This window comes from Grammomys surdaster, unplaced genomic scaffold, assembly GCF_004785775.1.
Source record: "Grammomys surdaster isolate TR1022 unplaced genomic scaffold, NIH_TR_1.0 142, whole genome shotgun sequence".
In the NCBI taxonomy this organism is placed as follows: Eukaryota; Metazoa; Chordata; class Mammalia; order Rodentia; family Muridae; genus Grammomys; species Grammomys surdaster.
In genome coordinates, this window is record NW_021604600.1 from 2,058,591 (window position 1) to 2,078,389 (window position 19,799).

At 41.0% G+C, this 19,799-nt stretch overlaps 1 protein-coding gene and 1 pseudogene across 1 annotated transcript in view; one reads left to right on the forward strand and one right to left on the reverse strand.

Annotated features, from left to right (window-relative positions):
* Positions 1-19,799, forward strand: part of LOC114618506 (transmembrane protein 180-like) — a 24,681-nt gene continuing 4,882 nt past the window's right edge. Inside the window, exons 1-5 of the mRNA XM_028764287.1 lie at positions 1-150; positions 2,058-2,771; positions 6,245-6,399; positions 9,911-9,994; positions 11,289-11,411. Of these exons, the coding sequence (XP_028620120.1) occupies positions 1-150; positions 2,058-2,771; positions 6,245-6,399; positions 9,911-9,994; positions 11,289-11,411 (1,226 nt within the window). The remainder of the gene's footprint in view (positions 151-2,057; positions 2,772-6,244; positions 6,400-9,910; positions 9,995-11,288; positions 11,412-19,799) is intronic.
* LOC114618507 overlaps positions 18,869-19,799 on the reverse strand; it is a 9,833-nt pseudogene continuing 8,902 nt past the window's right edge.

Sequence of the window (19,799 nt, forward strand, 5' to 3'; positions counted from 1 at the left end):
ATGACCCTTTTAAATATCAAATCTGAAGCTTGGGCATACTCTCTCGTTACACTGGGAACCACAATGTTAAGTTCTTTCTTCAGTTTCTACTATGTGAAACTTTTCTTGGAAGTATACAAGATTTCCGAGTTGGCCTTCTACCAGTCCCAGGTGAGATACACTTTTTACTCCCTTCAATGCAGGACAGAGCTTCCTTCCTTAGAGTGGTATGTTACTGTCACTTGTCAAAAAGTAGATTCCTTATATACCTGTAAGAGTTAGCCATAAAAACATGTGTGCTATGGTGATGCAAACCTGTAATCTCAGTATTTAAGCAGAGGCAAGAAGATTGTTGAGAATTCAAGGCTGATGCTGGCTACATAGAGAGATCCAATCTCAAAAAGAAAGAGGGGGAGGGAGAGATGGGGGAAGGGAGGGAAAAGAGAAGAAAAGGCAGAGAGAATTTGCTGAGGAAGAAGAAGAGAGAAGAGAGGGAAGAAAGAAAAGGAGACACGTAGTCATGGTTACTATTGCTGTGATGAAACACCATGACCAGAAACAACTGGAGAGGAAAGGGTTTGGTTTACACTTCCGCATCCTGGTCCATCACTGAAGGAAAACAGGGCAGGGACTCACATAGGGCAGGAACCTGGAGTAGGAGCTCATGCAGAGGGCATGGAGGGGTGCCCTTACTGGCTTGCTCCTCATGGCTTGTTCAACCTGTGTTCTTACAGACCATTTGCTCAAGGATGTCCCCACCAGCATGGACTGGGCCCTCCCACATCAATCACTAACTCAGAAAGTGCCCTACAGGCTTGCCTATAGCCCAGTCTTATGGAGGCATTTTCTCAATTGAGGTTCCCCTCTCAGATGAGCCCAACTTGTGTCAAGTTGAAATAAAACTACCCAGCACAGGTACTACATCTTGAAAAGCTTGATGATATTGACAAGCTGTATTATAACTTGTCATACACGAGCTGAATGGATAGTTTTTACATTTTTGTTTGTGCTTTATGACATTGCTTATTACAGAACTATCTATTTACTATGTTGATTTTGAATTAGTTTATTATTATTAGTATCTTAACTCTTCTTAATGTAGATATGTAGAATGGTATTTTTGAAGGGAAGAAAAATGACTTATTGATTTAGAATCCTTTTTGCTTTTCTAGAAAACCTAGGTTTAGTTCCCAGCACCCGTATGATGGCTCACATTTGTAGGTAACTCCAGTTTCAGGGGATATGATGCCCTCTTTTGGCCTTCATGGGTACCAGTCAAACACAAGGTTCACATGAATACATGTAGATAAAACATTCATAGATGTAAAATAAGTTAAATAAATAAATAAACTTTAATAAAAGGAAGGGCCTGAATTCCATGAGAAAGTATGGTCCCACATGACACAGTGGGAGACACATTCTGGATTCACTGGGGTTGCCATTTTGTTCTGTTTAGTTAGCTAGATGAGTTACCTTCTCCATCCTCAGTATCTAATTTTGTAAGCTGGGAGAAGTAACTCTCCACTAACATGGAGAGTGTTGCTTTTTTCAGGGATTTGACAAAACAATACATGTAAACACTTGTACTATAGTTGAATATAAAGCAAACATGCATTGGTTTTTCAGTAGCATACTGTCACTATTGTTGTTGTTGTTTTCTAGACAGGGTTTTTTTTGTATAACAGCCCTAGCTATCATGGAGTATACCAGGGTGGCCTCTGCCTCCCAAATGCTGGGACTAAAGGCGTGCACCACCGTACCCAGCACTGTTAGTTTCAACTGAAACAGACTTTTCAGTTTTAAATACTTCTCACAAGTTAAAAACAGAAAAAAACATACCAGGGATTCTTTCTTTTTGCTTCTTGCCTTTCCTCTCTCCCTCCTCCTTTCCCTTCCACTCTCTGGTTTACTATGTAGCTCAGACAGGTCTTAGACTCAATGGTTCTCCTCCTTCGGCTCCCAGGTGCTGAGATTACAGGCATGTACTCAACCTCAGGAGTCATCCTCAGCTTGAATGTAATAGTCTACACTACTAACAACTATGTAAAATAACCCCTTGTGTATTTGGTTCTCCCTAGGTCATTTTAATGATCTGGAATATTCTGACTGACCTGAGTGGGTATTTCCACATGCGCTCTCAGTATGGTTGCTGTCTCAGTTACCGCTGCTCCCTGCTTGGAGCCCTTTTGCATGCAGTGGCCTTCTTGCTCCCTTGGTTCCCTTGGAAACACTATAGAGAAAGTGACTGGCTTACTGGACTGCAGCTAGTAGTCTCACTGTGCGCATTTGACAGCACCCACACCTGGGTGCAGCAAGCTCAGTGCCGCCTGTTTGCAGAGACTTCCCCCAGGCATGAGAGCAGGCTGCAACTGACCAGAATTAACCAGGTGGCATCCGTGGTCGGCTCTACCAGCATCCTTTTCTGTGGCCTCATCTCTCATAACATGGAAATCCTGCCCAATTTTCAAGCCATTGCTGTCATCATTGCCTTCCTGGCGTCTATCAGCCTTTACAGTGGCATGAGACAGTTTGAATTTAAAAGAAACTCCGAGGAAAACTTCCTCTTCGAGAGTGAACAGGAGTTGGCAGGGACTTCTGTCATCTCATTGATGAGACAAATCTTGCCTCAGCGGAACTTCTACATTTTCCTCATCATGAATTTCTTCCAAGTCTTCCATTTGACCTTCTTCAATAACTTCATGATGATCTTTGTAGATACCCTGATTCCCAATGAGGCTCTCTCTCCTTTCGTAAGGAGCATCATGTACGGGGCTGGCTTCATCTGCCCTCAGGTACGTGAAGAGTCTCCGTGTGCTTTCCTAGTGGTACTAAAGACGAGCTCTTAGCTTTCTGAGGAGATGAAAATGTTACTGATTGTTACATATTTACCAACAAACACTAAGAGTCATAGCCCAGTCACAGTACAGGGCTCCATAGAAAGGATGGGAAAGCAAATAAAAGTGAACAAAGGACAAGCACAGTGAGGGCCAAGCAGCATGACATTTAAAAAATATTTTTTAACACTTTATTTATTTATTTATTTATTTATTTATTTATTTATTTATTTAGTGTGTGTGTGTGTGTGTCTATGTGTTTATTTTGAGACAGGTCTCACTGTATAGTCCTGGCTGGTCTGGAATTTGCTAAGTAGACAAAACTGACTTAGAGAGTCCCATACCTAGACTATTGTGTGCATGTGTATATTTGTGTGTGCCAGGGTGGTCTGTGTCAGTCAGAAGACAGTTTAGAGGTACCATTTCTCTCTTTCCTCATGTAGGTTCAAGGACTGAACTCAGGTGGTTAGGCTTGGTGCCAAGTGATCTCCATAGCCCAATGTTTTAAATACTTGACTTTGAATATAAGCATCAACAAAGCCGTGGAAGAAGTTAATGGCTTCTTTTGACTGTATATTTTTGTTTTAGTCAGACATTTAAAGATGTATTGGTTGATTATTTATTCAACTATTTTGTCAACTTTTTAATTGATATAATAGTCAGCCTTCATATTATTGAGTTGCAGAAATACTTTGTATATTCTGCACACAAGTTTTTTGTCAAATATATGTTCAGTAATAGCGCTCTCTCTCTCTCTCTCTCTCTCTCTCTCTCTCTCTCTCTCTCTCTCTCTCTGTACTGTGGATTGGCCCTAGGATCTTACATAGTCAGTGCTCACACTAAGCTATACAATATTTATATATAATTCTTATCTTAGTCTTGTCCTAGCTGTCAAATGTCAAAAGAAATATGGCCAACAGATTTCAACAGCCCTCGTCCTCAATCCCCCACAAGAACATACGAAATACAGAGCTACTTTAATGTATTCTTCATTTCTAAGTAAATGATACTTGCATAAAATATGGTATCAAAAGTGACAGCTCATGAGAACTGTCAGTGTTGGACTAATTAGCTTTAACCCCTTTAATCATTGGACATGGTTTCCCTTTTTATGAGACTGACTGCACAGTAGAATTCATTTCAAGAAACTAGGTAAATGAAAGGAGAAAAGAAAGAACAAGACAGGCCTGATGGTGCACATGGTTGCCTCCACACCCAGAAGGCTGAATTCCAGGCCAGACTAGTCTACAGACTGAGAGCTAATCTCAAAAAAAAAAAAAAAAAAAAAAGGAACATATATATGTGGTCTTCCTCCCATAAACGTCCTAGCCAGGCCCAGCACAGCTCAGCTTTCTGAAATCAAGTGTGGCTGAGGAAATCAAATCTTTTCCTCTAATAGCTGTTCAAGAGTTTAGTCAGCCATCCTGCTATAAAAGAATATAAAGAATATAGCTTTGGAATCTCTCAAGAGAGAATGTGGCTCCCCTCTTTAACTGTGTGATCCCAAGGGAGTCAATTTCTCTGTATCTGTTATCTTCATTTACAAAACTAAACTAAAAATGAGGCCTGTCTACCGCAGTCGCCATGTAGACTGCCTATAGGTCAGCACATCGGTGACTGGAGAGGGTTCCTAGCATACAGGGGGCCCTCTGGAAATGCTGGCTCTTGCTCTCACACATGACCAGCTCAGGCTAGACACCAAGCTACAACACTGCCCTTTTCACACTGCTTTAGATTCTGTGGGTGACCTTGCCAACACTCAGACGGGATGTGCTGTTTGAAGACTCCAGCTCAGGTGGAAATATGAAAAGGAAGCCAGATTCTGTCTGTGGAAGTCTCAACTTTTAGACAAAAGTCTTTCTCTTCTGTTACTGTGAACTTTTGTAATGATATCATTGGCTCATGTCTCTGTACATACTGGACACAAGAATAATTAGCTATACATTATTGAGTGTCTTATATATTGAATATGGACCTAAATAAGGAGAAGAGGGAGTGAGAGGGTTAGTGCTCATTGGTAGAATGCCATATAATAGAGCAAAAAATTGAGAGGGGAGAGGAGAGAGAATATAGACATTAGAAAATGTCTCTTAGGTGAAGTAACTTGACTTTGAGCACACAGGCAATTAAAAGTGGCAAAGCTCGACTTCAGATGTGAGGCCTCTGATTTCCAAAGCTTGCACTTTGCACTCTGTCACAGATTCCTTGCATTACTGACCTCCTGCATGTTTCTGTGTTAGAGACTTAGACGAAGCAGCTTCAGCTTGGTAAGTGGATGCGAGTGACTTTCTAAGACAGTTGCACAAAGGAGCATCCTGGGTCTCTCGGGTGCTTGTTTACTTCCTTCTAAGAGAAGCTTTGACTCTTGCCAGTCACTGAGCTACTATTTTCAGCCTCTAGAAAATGAGCTCTCGTTCCTTGAAAGTAGAGGAGTAAGCCAAAGAGTGGGCCAGAGGGGAAAGGACGGTTACAGTCAACTTACATTGTTCAACATTTCTCTTCTATTGTGTGAACATACATTTGGCTAGTGGAAACTTCTCTGGGCTAAACAATGCACTTTTCATGTTGCAAACAAAGAGTGTTTTCAGAACTTTGTGAATGCGCATGAGTGCAGATGTCATAGACTTTTTAGTCTAGAACAATGGATGTCTTCAGAACTGGCAGCATAATGCAGAAAAGGAAAAAAGAAGTAAGTTCTTGGTGTGACTATGTTAGAATGATTAACATATATAACACTTAACCAGAAGAAATGGGATGCAACCTAGCTACTGTGTTTTAGACTTCTGATTTCAGGGGAAGGGGCATTTCAGACGGCCTCATAGCGTGGGTGGTGAGATGATCAGTAATGACTCGCCTTGGGTTAGTGCTGGTTTTAGCCTCCAATTGTAAACTGTGTATTTGTTTAAGTCTTGAATAAGCTTTCCATTTCCTAGGAAGTTGTGTTTTATGGAAATAGTAGCCATTTCTTTAATATTCATATGACATTAATGCCTGCAGTTTTTTTTTAATTCATTTTTTCTTTTCCTCCCTTTTTGGCAGTGCTGAGGCAGAACCCAGAGCCTTGTATGTACTTCCAACCACCAACCTACATCCACAGCCCTTCAAATTTTGCTGTATATAAATTAACAGCTGGGTGTAGTGGCTCAACTGTAATTCCAGCTCTGGGAGGCTGAGGCAGGAGGATTACTGAGAGTTCAAGGCTTAGCCTGAACTACATGGTAAATTCCAGGACAGATGGGGCCATAGTGAGATCCCCCATCTCAAAACCAAACCAAACCCTGATCAAGACAGTCTAAGCTGTGATGCAACAGGTGTTGTAATCCAGAGCAACTTAGTTTTGTAAGGAGAGGCTGATTTTGTCATCACAGGTAAGAGGACTAACGGGTGGGGCGGGTTTCTCTTTAATGCAATGTCGATCTCTTTCCTTGCAGTGCCTGGTACTTCTAGGTCAGTCCTGGCTGAAGAAACTCGGTTACTATAAGGTTATTTTAATTTCTTTCTACTTAGAAGGGGCAGCTGCCCTTGTCATGCTACTTCTGGGACAGGAACACTATTGCTGTTTGGCTGTTTATCTCACTGTTATTATGTAAGTAAATGCCAGGTCCCTTTCAGCATTGTATCATGCTTTTCCAGCACCCTTCCAAGCACTGAAATACCTTTAATTTGAGTAGCTGGAGTTAGAAGCATGAGCCACCATGCCAGGCCTACCATTTGATCTGAATGGAGTTTCTCATTTGTAGATGGGGTCATTGTTCCTTTCAGTGAAGTTGTTTGAATGTTCATTGCATGTTGAAAGCATTTCATATAGCAGATTTGTGCCAAAGATTGGCTCTGTTTAATAGCTAGGTTTGGTGGCTCAGCCCTGTAATCTGGCAACTAGAAGCTGAGGCAGGAGGACTGCCATAAATTTTCAGATGAGCTGGATTACAGAATAAGACTCTGTATTAAAAGAAAATAAAACCAGCTAGTCAAAACAAACAAACAAACAAAACACAACAGAACCAACAACAATCACAAAACTCAACAACGGGCTATGAGATAGCTCAGTTGCTAAACTGCTCTCCACACAAGTGTGAGGGTTCCTGGTACCCAGATAAACCATATACAACAGTGTGCATCTGTAAACCCCAGTGCTTGGGAGCAGGCCTGGGCTATGGGGTAGAGACAGCAAGATCTCTGGAGCTCACTGGCTACCCTGCCTAGGTGAGCTGGTGAGCCTTAGGTTCAATGAGAGAGACTTTGTCCCCCAAATAAGATGGAGGGTTGGAGAGATAGCTCAACAGTAAGAGAGCTTTCTGCTCTTACAGGGGACCCAGGTTCAGTTCTGTTTAGTTCCTATCACCCATGTGGTGGCTCACAACCATCTTTAACTCTAGTCCCAGGGGATTTGGTGTCCCATTCTGACTTTTGTGGGTTCCTATACACATATAGTACACAGGCATACACACATATACAAATACACACTAACTAAACAAATCAATAAATACATAAATTTTAAAGAGATGGAACATGTATGATGAAGACACTGTTAGTATCTATGTGTAAACAACATGCTTATTCATACATGCCTACACAAACGAATATACTACACATATATAATAAATAAATAAATAAATGTAATAAAAGAAAAAGTCAAACAACAACAACCCAGGGTGTGCACGCTTATAATTCCAGTACTTGGGACTTAGAGGCAGAAGGACCAGAGATCAAAGTCATCCTTGCCTACATAGCAAGTTCAAGGCCAGCCTGGGCTGTGTGAGACAATCTCAGAAGCAAGCAAGCCAACAAATGCTTCGTGTATTGCTGGAGTTGAGTGTGAAGTCCATGTGCACTTTTCATGCCTAGCCTTTTTGTTAAGTAATTCCCCACCCTCCTGTCTCATTCTATATTCAAGCTTATTAAAAAAAAAAAACTTGTATGTGAGAGAGAGCAAAGTAGGTGGTACATACTTGTCTTTCTGGGTCTGACTTATTTCCCTGAACCTGTGCTCTACAGTTCCATCCACTTTGCTACTTCTATCAGAATTTCATTCTTCTTTATGACTAGATAATATTCCATTTTATATACATACCATATCCTTATCTGTTCATCCATTAATAGGCACCTAGGCTGGTTCCATATCATAATGACTGTGAGTAAGTAGCATTGCAATAAGCTAGGCCACTTGAGTATCATCTCTTTGTCATCTGCCTCCTTGGGTAGTATATGCAGCAGTAAAATAGCTGGATCTACTGATAATCTAGTTTCAGGCTCTGGAGGAGCCACTGGAGCACAGCCTTCTCCACAGCAACTTCTCTAATGTGCATGCTGGCCTGCACTGTGTGGGAGCCTTTTCTATGTCAACCACTTTGACTTTTGGTTTTTGTACTTTTGACAATAGCCGTTCCTTTTTTAAAAGTTAGGGTCTCATTATGTAGACCTGGATGGCCTGGAACTTTCTATGTAGAGCAGGCTGGCCTTGAGCTCCCAGAGATATACCTGCTTCTGCCTTCTGAGTGCTGGGATTAAAAGTGTATGACACTATGCTTAGCTAATAATAACCATTTTAACTGGAGTGAAATAATATCTAATATCTCCTGATGACTAATTTAGCATATAATTTATGCCACTTATATATCTTTTAAAATTTTTTATTTTATATGTGTGGGTAGTTTGCCTACATTTATATCTGTGCACCACATGTGCACAGGGAGATGAGATCCCCTGTCACTATAGTTACAGATGGTCAGGAGCCATCATATGGGTACTGGGAATCTACTCAGATCCTCTGAAAGAGTGTTCAGGGCTCCTAGCCACTGAGAAATCTCCAGGCTGGCCATTTATATTTGATAGGATTGCCTCTAGTTTTGGTTGTTTTGTTGTTGTCTGTTTTTTGGTAGTTTGCTGCTGTGAGGTTCTTTTAAAATTCTTTATACATTCTGTATATTAATCCAGATGAATAGTTTACATATATTTTATCCTATTTGGTAAGCTGTCTCTTTACTTTTGATGTTTTTCCTCTTGCTTTGAAAATATTTTTTAGTTTCATGTAATTCCACTTGTCAATTTCTGCTTTTTGCTTACTATGTTTTGAGTATCATAAAAAATAAATCAGTTCATTTGCTGAACAACTTAAATGGCTTCTTATTGTTCTTAGACTTACTCAATTCCTTGATGTGTTTTGTTTATGTCTTCTTTTTTTTTTTTTTTTTTAAAGATTTATTTATTTATTATATATGAATACACTGTAGCTGTCTTCAGACACACCAGAAGAGGGCATCAGATCTCATTACAGATGGTTGTGAGCCACCATGTGGTTGCTGGGATTTGAACTCAGGACCACTGGAAGTGCAGTCAGTGCTCTTAACCACTGAGCCATCTCTCCAGCCCTTATGTCTTCTTTTACATTAGTCTTTGTTTGTTTGAGACAGGTCTCACTTAGCCTTGAACTCACTGTGTGGTGGTTTGAATATGCTTGGCCCAGAGAGTGGCACTATTTGGAGGTGTGGCCTTGTTGCAGTAGGTGTTTGTCACTGTGGACATGGGCTTTAAGACCCTCAGCCTAGCTGCCTGGAAGCCAGTCTTCTCTTGTTTGCCTTTGGAACAAGACTCTTAGGTCCTCCTATACTACACCTACCCAGGTGCTGCCATGCTTTCTGCTTTGATATTAATGGACTGAACCTGTAAGCTAGCCTCAATTAAATGTCATCTTGTAAGAGTTACCTTAGTCATGGTTTCTGTTCACAGCAGTAAATCTCTAAGACACACTGTGTAGCTAGAGCTGACTTGAGCTACTGATTCTCCTGTTTCTACTTCCCATGTGCTGGGTGTGTATGCTACTATTATGACCAGCTTTGCTTATTTTTAAAAATTATTTAGTGTATATGAATGTTTCACTTGTATATATGTACCTGGTGCCACAAAAGACAGAAGAGGAGACTGGAGTTACAGACAGTTATAAGCCACTATGTGGGTGCCAGGAACCGAACCTGACTCTTCTTAAAGAGCAACCAGCTGTCTTAACTGCTGAGCCATCTCACCCGGCCCCTGTTGTTTTGCTCTGTGATTTGTAGTTGTAGAATGTTTGTATGTGTACAATATTTTAACTTTTTTCCTAGGGTGACTGTACACGCCTCTTTTTGCTTATTTAATTTGCCAGTGGTGGACATGGTTGATGCAGATTTACTGAAGTTTAACAGGCAGTAAGTATATTTACTCAGATACTAACTACACAGTGTCACACATAGGAATTACCAGAGTCTGTCCCTACAGCTCAGTTATGTTGACATCACAAACACATACCAGAGTGATGATCCTAAGGACTGTCACTGGGACCAAGAGAACAGAATATCATACAATGTTCATATTTTTTCACCCTGGGCATCTTTTTCTTTTCTTGTTTTGCAAGATTGAACCTCAGGGCTTTGCACATGCTAGGCAAGTGAGCTCTCCTTGAGCTGCATCCCTTGCCCCTGGGCGATGCTTTCCTGTTTCTGAAAGGACATCATAATTTTTATTGCTTAGGTTCACAGAACCACTGCTACATCAGGGTTAATGCTTAGGACCAAAAGTGAACTCTCAATTTGTTTTATGCTGTATGAATTTCAGTGCACTGACATTTACCAAATGCCAGCACACACAATACCATATGGCTGTTTACTGTCAGATAAGCATAGTGACACCTCTCTGAAGTCTCAACCACTCAATAGACAGAGGCAGGAGGATCACTTGAGTTCTAGGCTGGCCATATAGCAAGACCCTGTCTCAACAAATAGCTGTGTGTTGTGACTCACACCTGTAATGCTAGCACTGCAGAGACTGAGGCAGGAGGATTACCTCAACACAGGGTTAGACTGTACTAAATAATGAGTTGACGTTCAGCTTGGGCTACATTGTCTTAAAAAATCATCATCATCATCATCATCATAATCATCATCAACAACAACAATAAAAAGAGTTATAAAAATAATAGAAATAAAAAGAATAAAAAGAGTTCTATTATCCTTAAAACTAAGGAATTCATATTTTATAATTGCTAAGCTATTTCTATAGTTGTTTACTTAGGCTGAAGAGAACTTCATGGATGAAGAGGCTCTTCATGCATAGATCCGCATACATACTTGAGTATGGAAATACAACAGATGTGCTAGGATGGTGGAACACATCTTTAACCCCAGCACTTGGGAGGCAGAGGCAGACGGGTCTCTGTGAGTTTAAGGCCAGCCTGGTCTACAGAGTGAGTTCCAGAAAACAATCCAGAGCTACATAATGAGACAGTGTCTCAAAAAACTAACAAGAAGAAATATACCAAATGTGATTTATATTGATAAGGACCAGTGAGACACACTGTCTCTAAAAAGAAAAAGAAGAAATATATCAAATGTGATTTATATTGATAGGGACCAGTGAGACACACTGTCTCTAAAAAGAAAAAGAAGAAATAGATCAAATGTGATTTATATTGATAAGGACCAACTCTATTTTTGTCTGTTTCAGGTCTTCTCTTTCCTTGATGGTTTCTGTCATCAGTGCTTTATTTACCAGACCTGCTCAGTCTTTAGCTCCCGTGTTGATACTGTCTAAGCTAAACCAGCACGGCTATGGAGAGCCGAACAACAGGTAGAGTAAAAAACCGTTTCCAGTCATGCAAGAAATCCACCCTTTCCCATTAACCATTAAGAAAGCATCTTGGACTTTGGATTTTGTTAGCTATTAACTCACACACCTCAAATGGACGATAATAAAAGTATTAATGTTAAAGAGTCATGAGACAGTTTTAATACCATTATTGAAATCACAGATATGGCATAACCCTGACCTAGAAATTTTATCTTGCCTCGCTTCCCAAGTGCTGGTAGAGTTCATATAATCTGATCACGTTTGTTTCTGTGGTACTGGGGATTACTGTCTTGGTTTTGAGCAGCATCCCCATCTTAAAAAAAAGGAACTCTTCCATAATCTCAGCTTCTCCATGTACTAGGTGACTATTTTTTTTTTTAATTGGGGGAGTTATTGTAAACCTAGGTAGCATTAAAGCCTCAAGCAAATTTGTGGTAGAAAGCCACGATGACAGACACCGTCAGAGCCTCATGGCCACGTGTTAACAATTTTACCTTATTCTTAGAGCATTGTGACAGTAAGGGAGGAAGAACAGGTGTGTTTACCTTTCTCTGAATTATCTGTGTTCTTGAAAAACACAAAGGCCCTACAGTCAACTTTCTCAGTCTCATTTGTACATTAGCATTACAAGCTCCGATAGCCAGGTCACACCCCCAGACCAGTACAATCTAGAACTCTAGAGGTATGATCCAGCCACTAGCATCTTTTAAAGCTCCCCACCTTTACCCCCTTTGTGAAACCAAGCTGAGGAACCTAGAGATTTACAGCCCTGGGAACAGCGGCTCTGAGCACTAATTTTTGTTGGCTCAGCAACATGACACGTTGGCAGCCTGACATGTTGGCAAACTAGTTTTGTGATACCATAAGCATTTTCAGAGATACAAGCACATACAGGCACTTGGATATCATTTATCTTTTAAGTGATGACTAAAACTTGCCCTCTGGTGGCCTCATGTGGCACATACGACCTGATCCAGAGGCTAACTGTAGTACTCAACAGGTGATCCCTTTCTTTTTCCTCTCTCTCTCTCTCTCTCTCTCTCTCTCTCTCTCTCTCTCTCTCTCTCTCCCCCCCCCTCTCTTTTTGAGACAATGACTTTTTATGTAGTCCTAGCTGTTCTAGAGCTCACTATGTTGACCAGGATGGCCTTGAACTCACAGAGATCCACCAGTCTTGCTTCTCAAGTACTGACATTAAAAGTGCACCACCACACCTGGTATAGCATCTGTTTCTTTGCTTACTGTTTTCAGTGTTCAGAACCGGCTAACTTAGGGCTAGTGTTCCTCCCTTTGCCCCTTTCAAAAATTACTCTAAATTCCTTGGTGTAATTAAAGATATGTTATTTCTGAGCTAAATGTAGTGGTAATGCCAATTCTTGAAAAGCTGAGTGAGGCAGGAGATTGTTTGAACTTTAGATCAGGTTGGGCTACATAGTTAGTTCCAAGTAGTGGTGTGTGTGTGTGTGTGTGTGTGTGTGTGTGTGCGTGCATATGGGTACGCCTGTGGCTGTCAGAAGACAACCTGTGGAAGTTGGCTCTCTTTCTTCACTCTGTGGGTCTCAGGGATCAAACTTAGATTATCAAGCTTTGGGGTAAGAATTTTTACCTGTTGAACCATTCCACAGGCCCCTATATTTACTTCCTAAAGGATTCAGTGATACACTTAATTCAGCAAAATAGAATCATTGAATTTGTTAATAAGGATCTATAATTGGGTAACTTGAGCAAGAAAACCAGAATAATCCCTAGTTATATGGGATAAGATATTTCATGTAGTGATGGTAGAAATGGATGACCAGGCTTGGGCATGGTGGCACACATCTGGTTTCTTGTTTGTTCAAATTTTTTTTGAGACAAGGTCTCACTGTGTATCCCTTGCTGCCTTAGAATTTGCTGTGTAGACCAGGCTGGCCCAGAAATCCCCTGCCTCTGCCTCCCGAGTGCTAGGATTAAAAGGGTGTGCCACCACACCTGACAGTGAGTTTGAGGCTATCTTGATCTACATAGTAAGTTTGAGGCCAGTCAGGGCTACACAATGAGACATTGTGTTAATAAGAAAAGAAATAGATCATCAAATGTATATAATCTCCTGCTCAAAAAATTACTTTAACTCTGGGGATATAGTTCAGTGGTTAATCACTTGCCAAGTGTGTATGTGATTCAACCCCTAGCACTGCAAACATGAAGCAGATAGTTTTGAAATTATAGACCAAGCTGCCAGAATATTGCACAAGAGAATGTACAATACAGCTCCAGGATGTTATGGCAAAGACCTCCTCCTTTCACTTGCTTAACCAAGTAGATTTATGTTTTTTCTTGGCAGACACATCGAATTTTTGTAGTGTTAATACCGAGCTGAGAGCTAGAGTCCTAAGGTTTGTTCCTGCTCTGCTTGCATGGCATTAGGGAGGCAGAAGGGCAAATCCAGTACACTGAGCTAAGTCCAGAGGTCAGAGAAGCCACAAATACAAAGAAACACAGGTCTGTGGTTGTTTACTTGCATGGATGCAGTAAATACACCTACTCCATGTGCCAGGGCGTACCGTGCAGTACTGGCCACACTCCTGCTGCTTCACAGGACATTAGGAATACAAAGGTAGATTTTTACGGGGGGTCATAGACTGTCAGCTGTATTCACTGGATTGCACTGTCATCTACTGGTGTATTGTATATAACTGATCGTTATACATTTACATCAGTATATAAAATCATTATTTGAGAAATAGTTTTTTTCTGGGTATGATGGCTCATACCTGTTATACTGCTAGCTCACAGGGAGGCTAAGGCTGGAGGATTGCCATGAGTTTGAAGACAGCCTGTACTATACAGTGAATTCCAGGCCAGTCTGAACTATAGTATGAGAACCTATCTAAAAATCCAAACCAAAGCAAAGCAAGACAAAACAAAAAGAATAATGGCTTCCTGTGATCAGTCTGGTTTATATACAAGCATGTTTCTTTCTTCCTTTTTTTTTCCATATTAGAAATGTGACCAGGGCTTGGGGCATGCTAGGTAAATGCTCTACCAATGAGCTCTACCCTAAGCCATACAAGTATGTTAAAAATTATATATGCACATTCCTTGTGAACTCTGTATCCTACCATAAAGATATTTGTGCATCCACATTTATTCTGGCTCTATTTACTATGTATAGCAATGAATTAGAACCAACTTTTATGTCCATCTGCAGATGAATGAATAATGAAAATCTGATACATACATAAAATAAATATTATTCAGTCTAAAGAACACTGAAATCGCCAGGTGTGGTAGCACATGCCTTGGATCCTACACATGCCTTTATTCCTAGCATGTGGAAGACAGATGCACGATTTATTTTTTCTTTTTAATTAAAATTTTTACTTTATATTCCAATCATAATTTCCCCTTCCTCCTCTTCTCCAAGTCCCTCCCTGTCACCTCACCTTACCCTATTTCCTCCTCCCTTTCTCCTCAGAGAAGGGGGTGCCTCCCACAGATATCAACTTGCCTTGGCATATCAAGTTGCAGTAGGACTAGGCACATCTTCTTCTATTGAGCCTATACAAGACAGCCCAATTAGGGGGAAGGGGACCAAAGGCAATAGGATCAGAGACAGCCCCTGCTCCTGCAGTTAGGGGTCTCACATGAAGACTGTTACATATGTGTAGGCAGTCTAGCTCCCTCCTATGCCTGTTCTTTGTTTAGTGGTTCAGTTTGTGGAGCCCCTATGGGTCCAGGTTAGTTGATTATGTAGGGTTTTTTTTTATGGTGTCCTTGTCTCCTCTGGCTCCTTCAATCTTTCCTCTCCCTCTTCCATAAGATTCCCTGAACTTCACCTAATGTTTGGCTGTGGGTCTCTGCATCTGTTTCCATTAGCTGCCGGGTGAAGCCTCTCAGAGGACAGTTATGCTAGGCTCCTGTCTGCAGGTATAGGAGAACATTGTTAATAGTGTCAGGGGTAGGCTTTCTCTCATGGTATGGGTTTCAAGTTGGGACATATAGAGAGATATGCACCATTTCTTTTGCTGGTTTTCTGTCCTGAAGTTTCATAACAGATACCTCCAAAATTATATTCATGAAAAAAGTTTAGAAAGTGACTTTTTTTCTCTTCCAATGGCATAGTAGACTGCATGGTCTTCAACAATAGCAAGAACTCAGATACAAAATGATTCTTCTCAGAGTGAGCCACATACAAATTCAAAGTAGTCCTAAGATTTGCATTTTAAAATATTTATTTACTTATATATTTAGGTTGTATGTTTGTCGATGTGCATGCACATGTGTGCACATGTATATGTGGGGCAAAGTCACCCTCAGATGTCATTCCCAAGGTGCTATTTACTTTTCAGACATAGTCTTTCACTGGCCTGAGAGTTCCATGCAAGTTAGGCTGGCTGGTAGTGAGGCCCGGGATCTCGTATCTCCACCTCTCAGTGCTGGGCTTGCAAGTGTACACCATCATGTCAGGCTTTTTTATGTGCATTGTGGGGCTCAAACTCGGGTCCTAATGCTTATATAGCAAACATTTTACTTATCGAGCTATTGTCCTTGACTTTGACTTACAAAGTTTACTAATGTTTTTCATGTTATTAATCTTGAGTTTATTGATGCATACAATCTTTGTTTGTTTGAGATAGGGTTTCTCTATGTAGTCCTGGCTGTCCTTGAACTTGCTGTGTAAACCAGGCTGGCTTTAAACTCACAGAGCTCTTCCTGCCTGTTCTTATTTCATAGGCATACCAAAAGAACTAAAAAACCCTAGGTGTTAGAACATTGCCTCAGAGTCTGTATTTTGGTGAAACACAGTTTCGTTCTTTCCCCTTTCATAGCATTGTATTTTAGAAAAGTAGTATTAAAGAGCAGGCAAAATATTAAAGCTGCAAAGCATATATGAACACATGTACATTTAGGGATATCAAGATGTGTACTTATTTTTAAACCAATATTGTTTAAGCCTAGGCACTAATTATATTGGACACAAGTATTTGCATAATTTTAAATGAAAACCTTTTGGCCCAAAAGATTATAGTAAAGGCTATATTGATTTACTGATATCATGTTAAGAGATGTGGTTATGAAAATTTGGAAGGAACTCTATCAAGATGTGCCTATTGCCACATTAATTTATGTACTTTGGGTTTTTCCATAGAATTGTGGCCAGTGTTAATTTTTTCCCCATAGCATTTGCTACTTACTTCTGTAAATGGAGATAGTGTTCCATTGCAAAGGGGCTAGCTGTGGAAATAACTCAATTCACAGGAGAGAGTACCAATCTTAGGATGGTTAGAGAAACACCAGACTCTTCTACCCCCATCCCTTACAGTCTTCCTAGATGGATGTGTGAGCAGGACCGTAGGTGTGTAGAGCAGTAGAGCCCCACACTTTCATGGCAGTCTCGCCCTGCAATCAGATCTAGCTGCAGGATCCTTGGTACACAGAAGTATCTTAACTCATTTCCACAAAACATAGGCAACCTTCTCAAAAACTGGTTAATTTGTTTTTTTTTCCTTAAAAAATTGAGATTAGAGGTACTTTTTTTTTTTTTTTTTTCAAGACAGGGTTTCTCTGTGTAGCCCGGGCTGTCCTGGAACTCACTCTGTAGACCAGGCTGGCCTTGAACTCAGAAATCCACCTGCCTCTGCCTCCCAAGTGCTGGGATTAAAGGCATGAGCCACCACCGCCTGGCAAGGTATTATTTTTTATTAGAGAGATTTTTAGATGAGATAAAATTTTGTAGATAGAAATTTCAGTTCCATATCCAAACTTACTACTCATGTAACTTTGGCAATTAAATTATCCCATCTGTCCCTTGGTACATAATGTTGTTGGGAAAATTAGTAGCGATGGAAGAAACATGTTAAACAGGCTACTGTGAACCAAACTGAGTCTCCTCAAAGTTCATATATTAAAGTCCTAACTCACAGTGGGCAATATTTCCAGATGGGACCTTTGAGAAGTGAGTTTAGGGCAGGTCCTGAACATAGGTCCTGCATGATAGGGTAAGTACTCTGGAAAGAGGAAGGTCGTGGCTTCTGGGTATTGCTCATTGATAAAGAACGGCTGCATCATCATAAGCTTGTGTGAGGGCCTAGGTTACACACATACACACACACACACACGGGAAAGGGAGAAAGAAAATATAAACAAATGTTCTCTCTCTGTCATACATCCCTCCCATGCAAGGACATGACCTCCTGAGGCTGACAGTATGGCCCAGTGGTAGAATGCCTGCCTAGCATGTGCTAGCCACATCCTAGGTTCAATTGCACAGAATATCACTTTCTGTCTGCAAACAAATAGAAGGGCCCCTACTAAAGTCTAGCCAACCTGGCTCTCTTATCTTGGACTTCTAGCTGTGAGGAAAGTAAAATTGCAACATTGGTTCCTAGCTGCTAGACCCCTCCCCAACTCCTTCCTGTCTGTCTGTCTGTCTGTCTGTCTCTCTCTCTCTCTCTCTCTGTGTGTTTGTGTGTGTGTGTGTGGTTTGTTTTTGTGGTTTTTTTTTGGTTTTTTGGTTTTGTTTTTTTTTTCCAAAATGTAGTTTTATTTTTATGTTACTCTGTTGTTACATAGGACATAACATTTTCACAAGGCTTTTTTAGGACTACAGTCAATGATTAGCAAACACATAATATAGTGGTCCAACTCTCTAAAGAACAGTCACTGGACAAACCGGATACCCTCTTACATGTGCACAAATCTGCATGGGAAAGTACCAAAGTTTAGACTTGGACTTGTGTACTTTATTTCTCCTTTCTAGTGTATTAAGAAAGGACATGCACTTTAATTTGCCCAAAGCAATGCTTGCATTCTGGCAGCAACGTGCTACTTGTATCACAAGGTAAAGTGAATACCAGAGCTACAAGGCAGGAGGTGTACGTGAATTTTTATTGGGAAGGAAGCTGTCAACTTAAACAGCAGCAAACGAAGAATGAATAAAGAAACTCCTGTTGTCACAGACAGATGCAACTTCCAGAATATGTGACAGGAGACATTTCAATCTCTGACCCCAAGCCCGGATGCATTAAGTGCTTTCCCATTCAATCTAACACTTCTGGATTCCTACTGAAAAGGAATTTGTAATAAGAGCATGGAAAAGTTGCTTCTGAAAGGAAACCCCCAAGAAGGTTCAGAAAAGGAATGTAGAAATCAAGAAGTTATTATTATAATTACTTTAAATGTAATGTACTACATTTCCATAGCTTCACAGTAATACAGTCACTTGCAGAACTGGTTCAGATTACCTAAATACCAAATGTGCTCTCAGTCTTCTACACAAGTGTCTGGAAGTCACTCGTGTTTATAGGAAATGAAGCTATTGATGCTTTTCTACAGCAGCATACCAGGAAGGCGGAGACAACACAAACCAAGGGATGGGGTTTTCCCAAAGCTGCATGTGAAAAGACTGTAAACAGTTGATCCCACACACATGAATGGGCTTCCTTGCTAGAGGAAATCCAAGTGGAATAAGGAACGGAGATGTAAAAAGGTTTTCTTGAGGGGAAGGAGGCTGGTGCCCTGGATGCCTTTAGTTCTCTGCCCCCTCCGCTGCATCACATTCTTCTCCTGCACTGTCTGATGTCCATAATGTTAAGTTGTCTCTAAGCAACTGCATGATGAGGGTGCTGTCTTTGTAGAAGTCTTCGTTCAGTGTATCAAGCTCTGCAATGGCCTCATCAAAAGCCGTTTTAGCCAGTGTGCAGGCAAGCTCTGGATTATTAAGGATCTCATAGTAAAATACAGAAAAGTTAAGAGCCAGCCCCAGGCGAATTGGATGTGTAGGTTGCATCTCTTTCTTGCTTATATCAAATGTCTCTTGGTAGACTCCTTGGGAATTTTCTATCGTTTGTTTTCGATCATCGCCACAAGCTACTCCAGCAAGATACCAGGGATAATCTCCCTTCGTTTTCAGATAGAAGACTTTACTCTCTGGATTAGTTGCATTGGCTATTAAATACTTATCCAACAATTCCAGGACCATAGTGCAGATGGACCTCAGCTCAGACTCTACTTTCTCCCGATAGTCCTTGATCAGCTGCAACTTCTGGTCTTCTGCTCGATGCTTGTGATGACCCTCCAGGAGGACCTGTGGCCCCCGACCACGTTCTTGTAGGCCACCAACAGCAGGTTGCACTCCTCATTGGACAGACAGCTCGGCGCTCTGCTCCATCCATCAAAGCTTTCATGCAGGTGGCCATGTCGTCATAGCGCTCGGTCTGGTCGGCCAGCTTGGCCTTCTGAATCAGCTCGGTCTTCTCCATGGCAAGCGAGAGCTAGTCTGCGGCCGTGGGTGCCCCTGGCTGTGTTTTTTGATATAGATCGCTATGTAATGCAGATTGGCCTTGAATTTGTGATCTCCTGTCTTAGCCTCCCATGCTCAGATTACAGGCGTGAACCACCATCCCC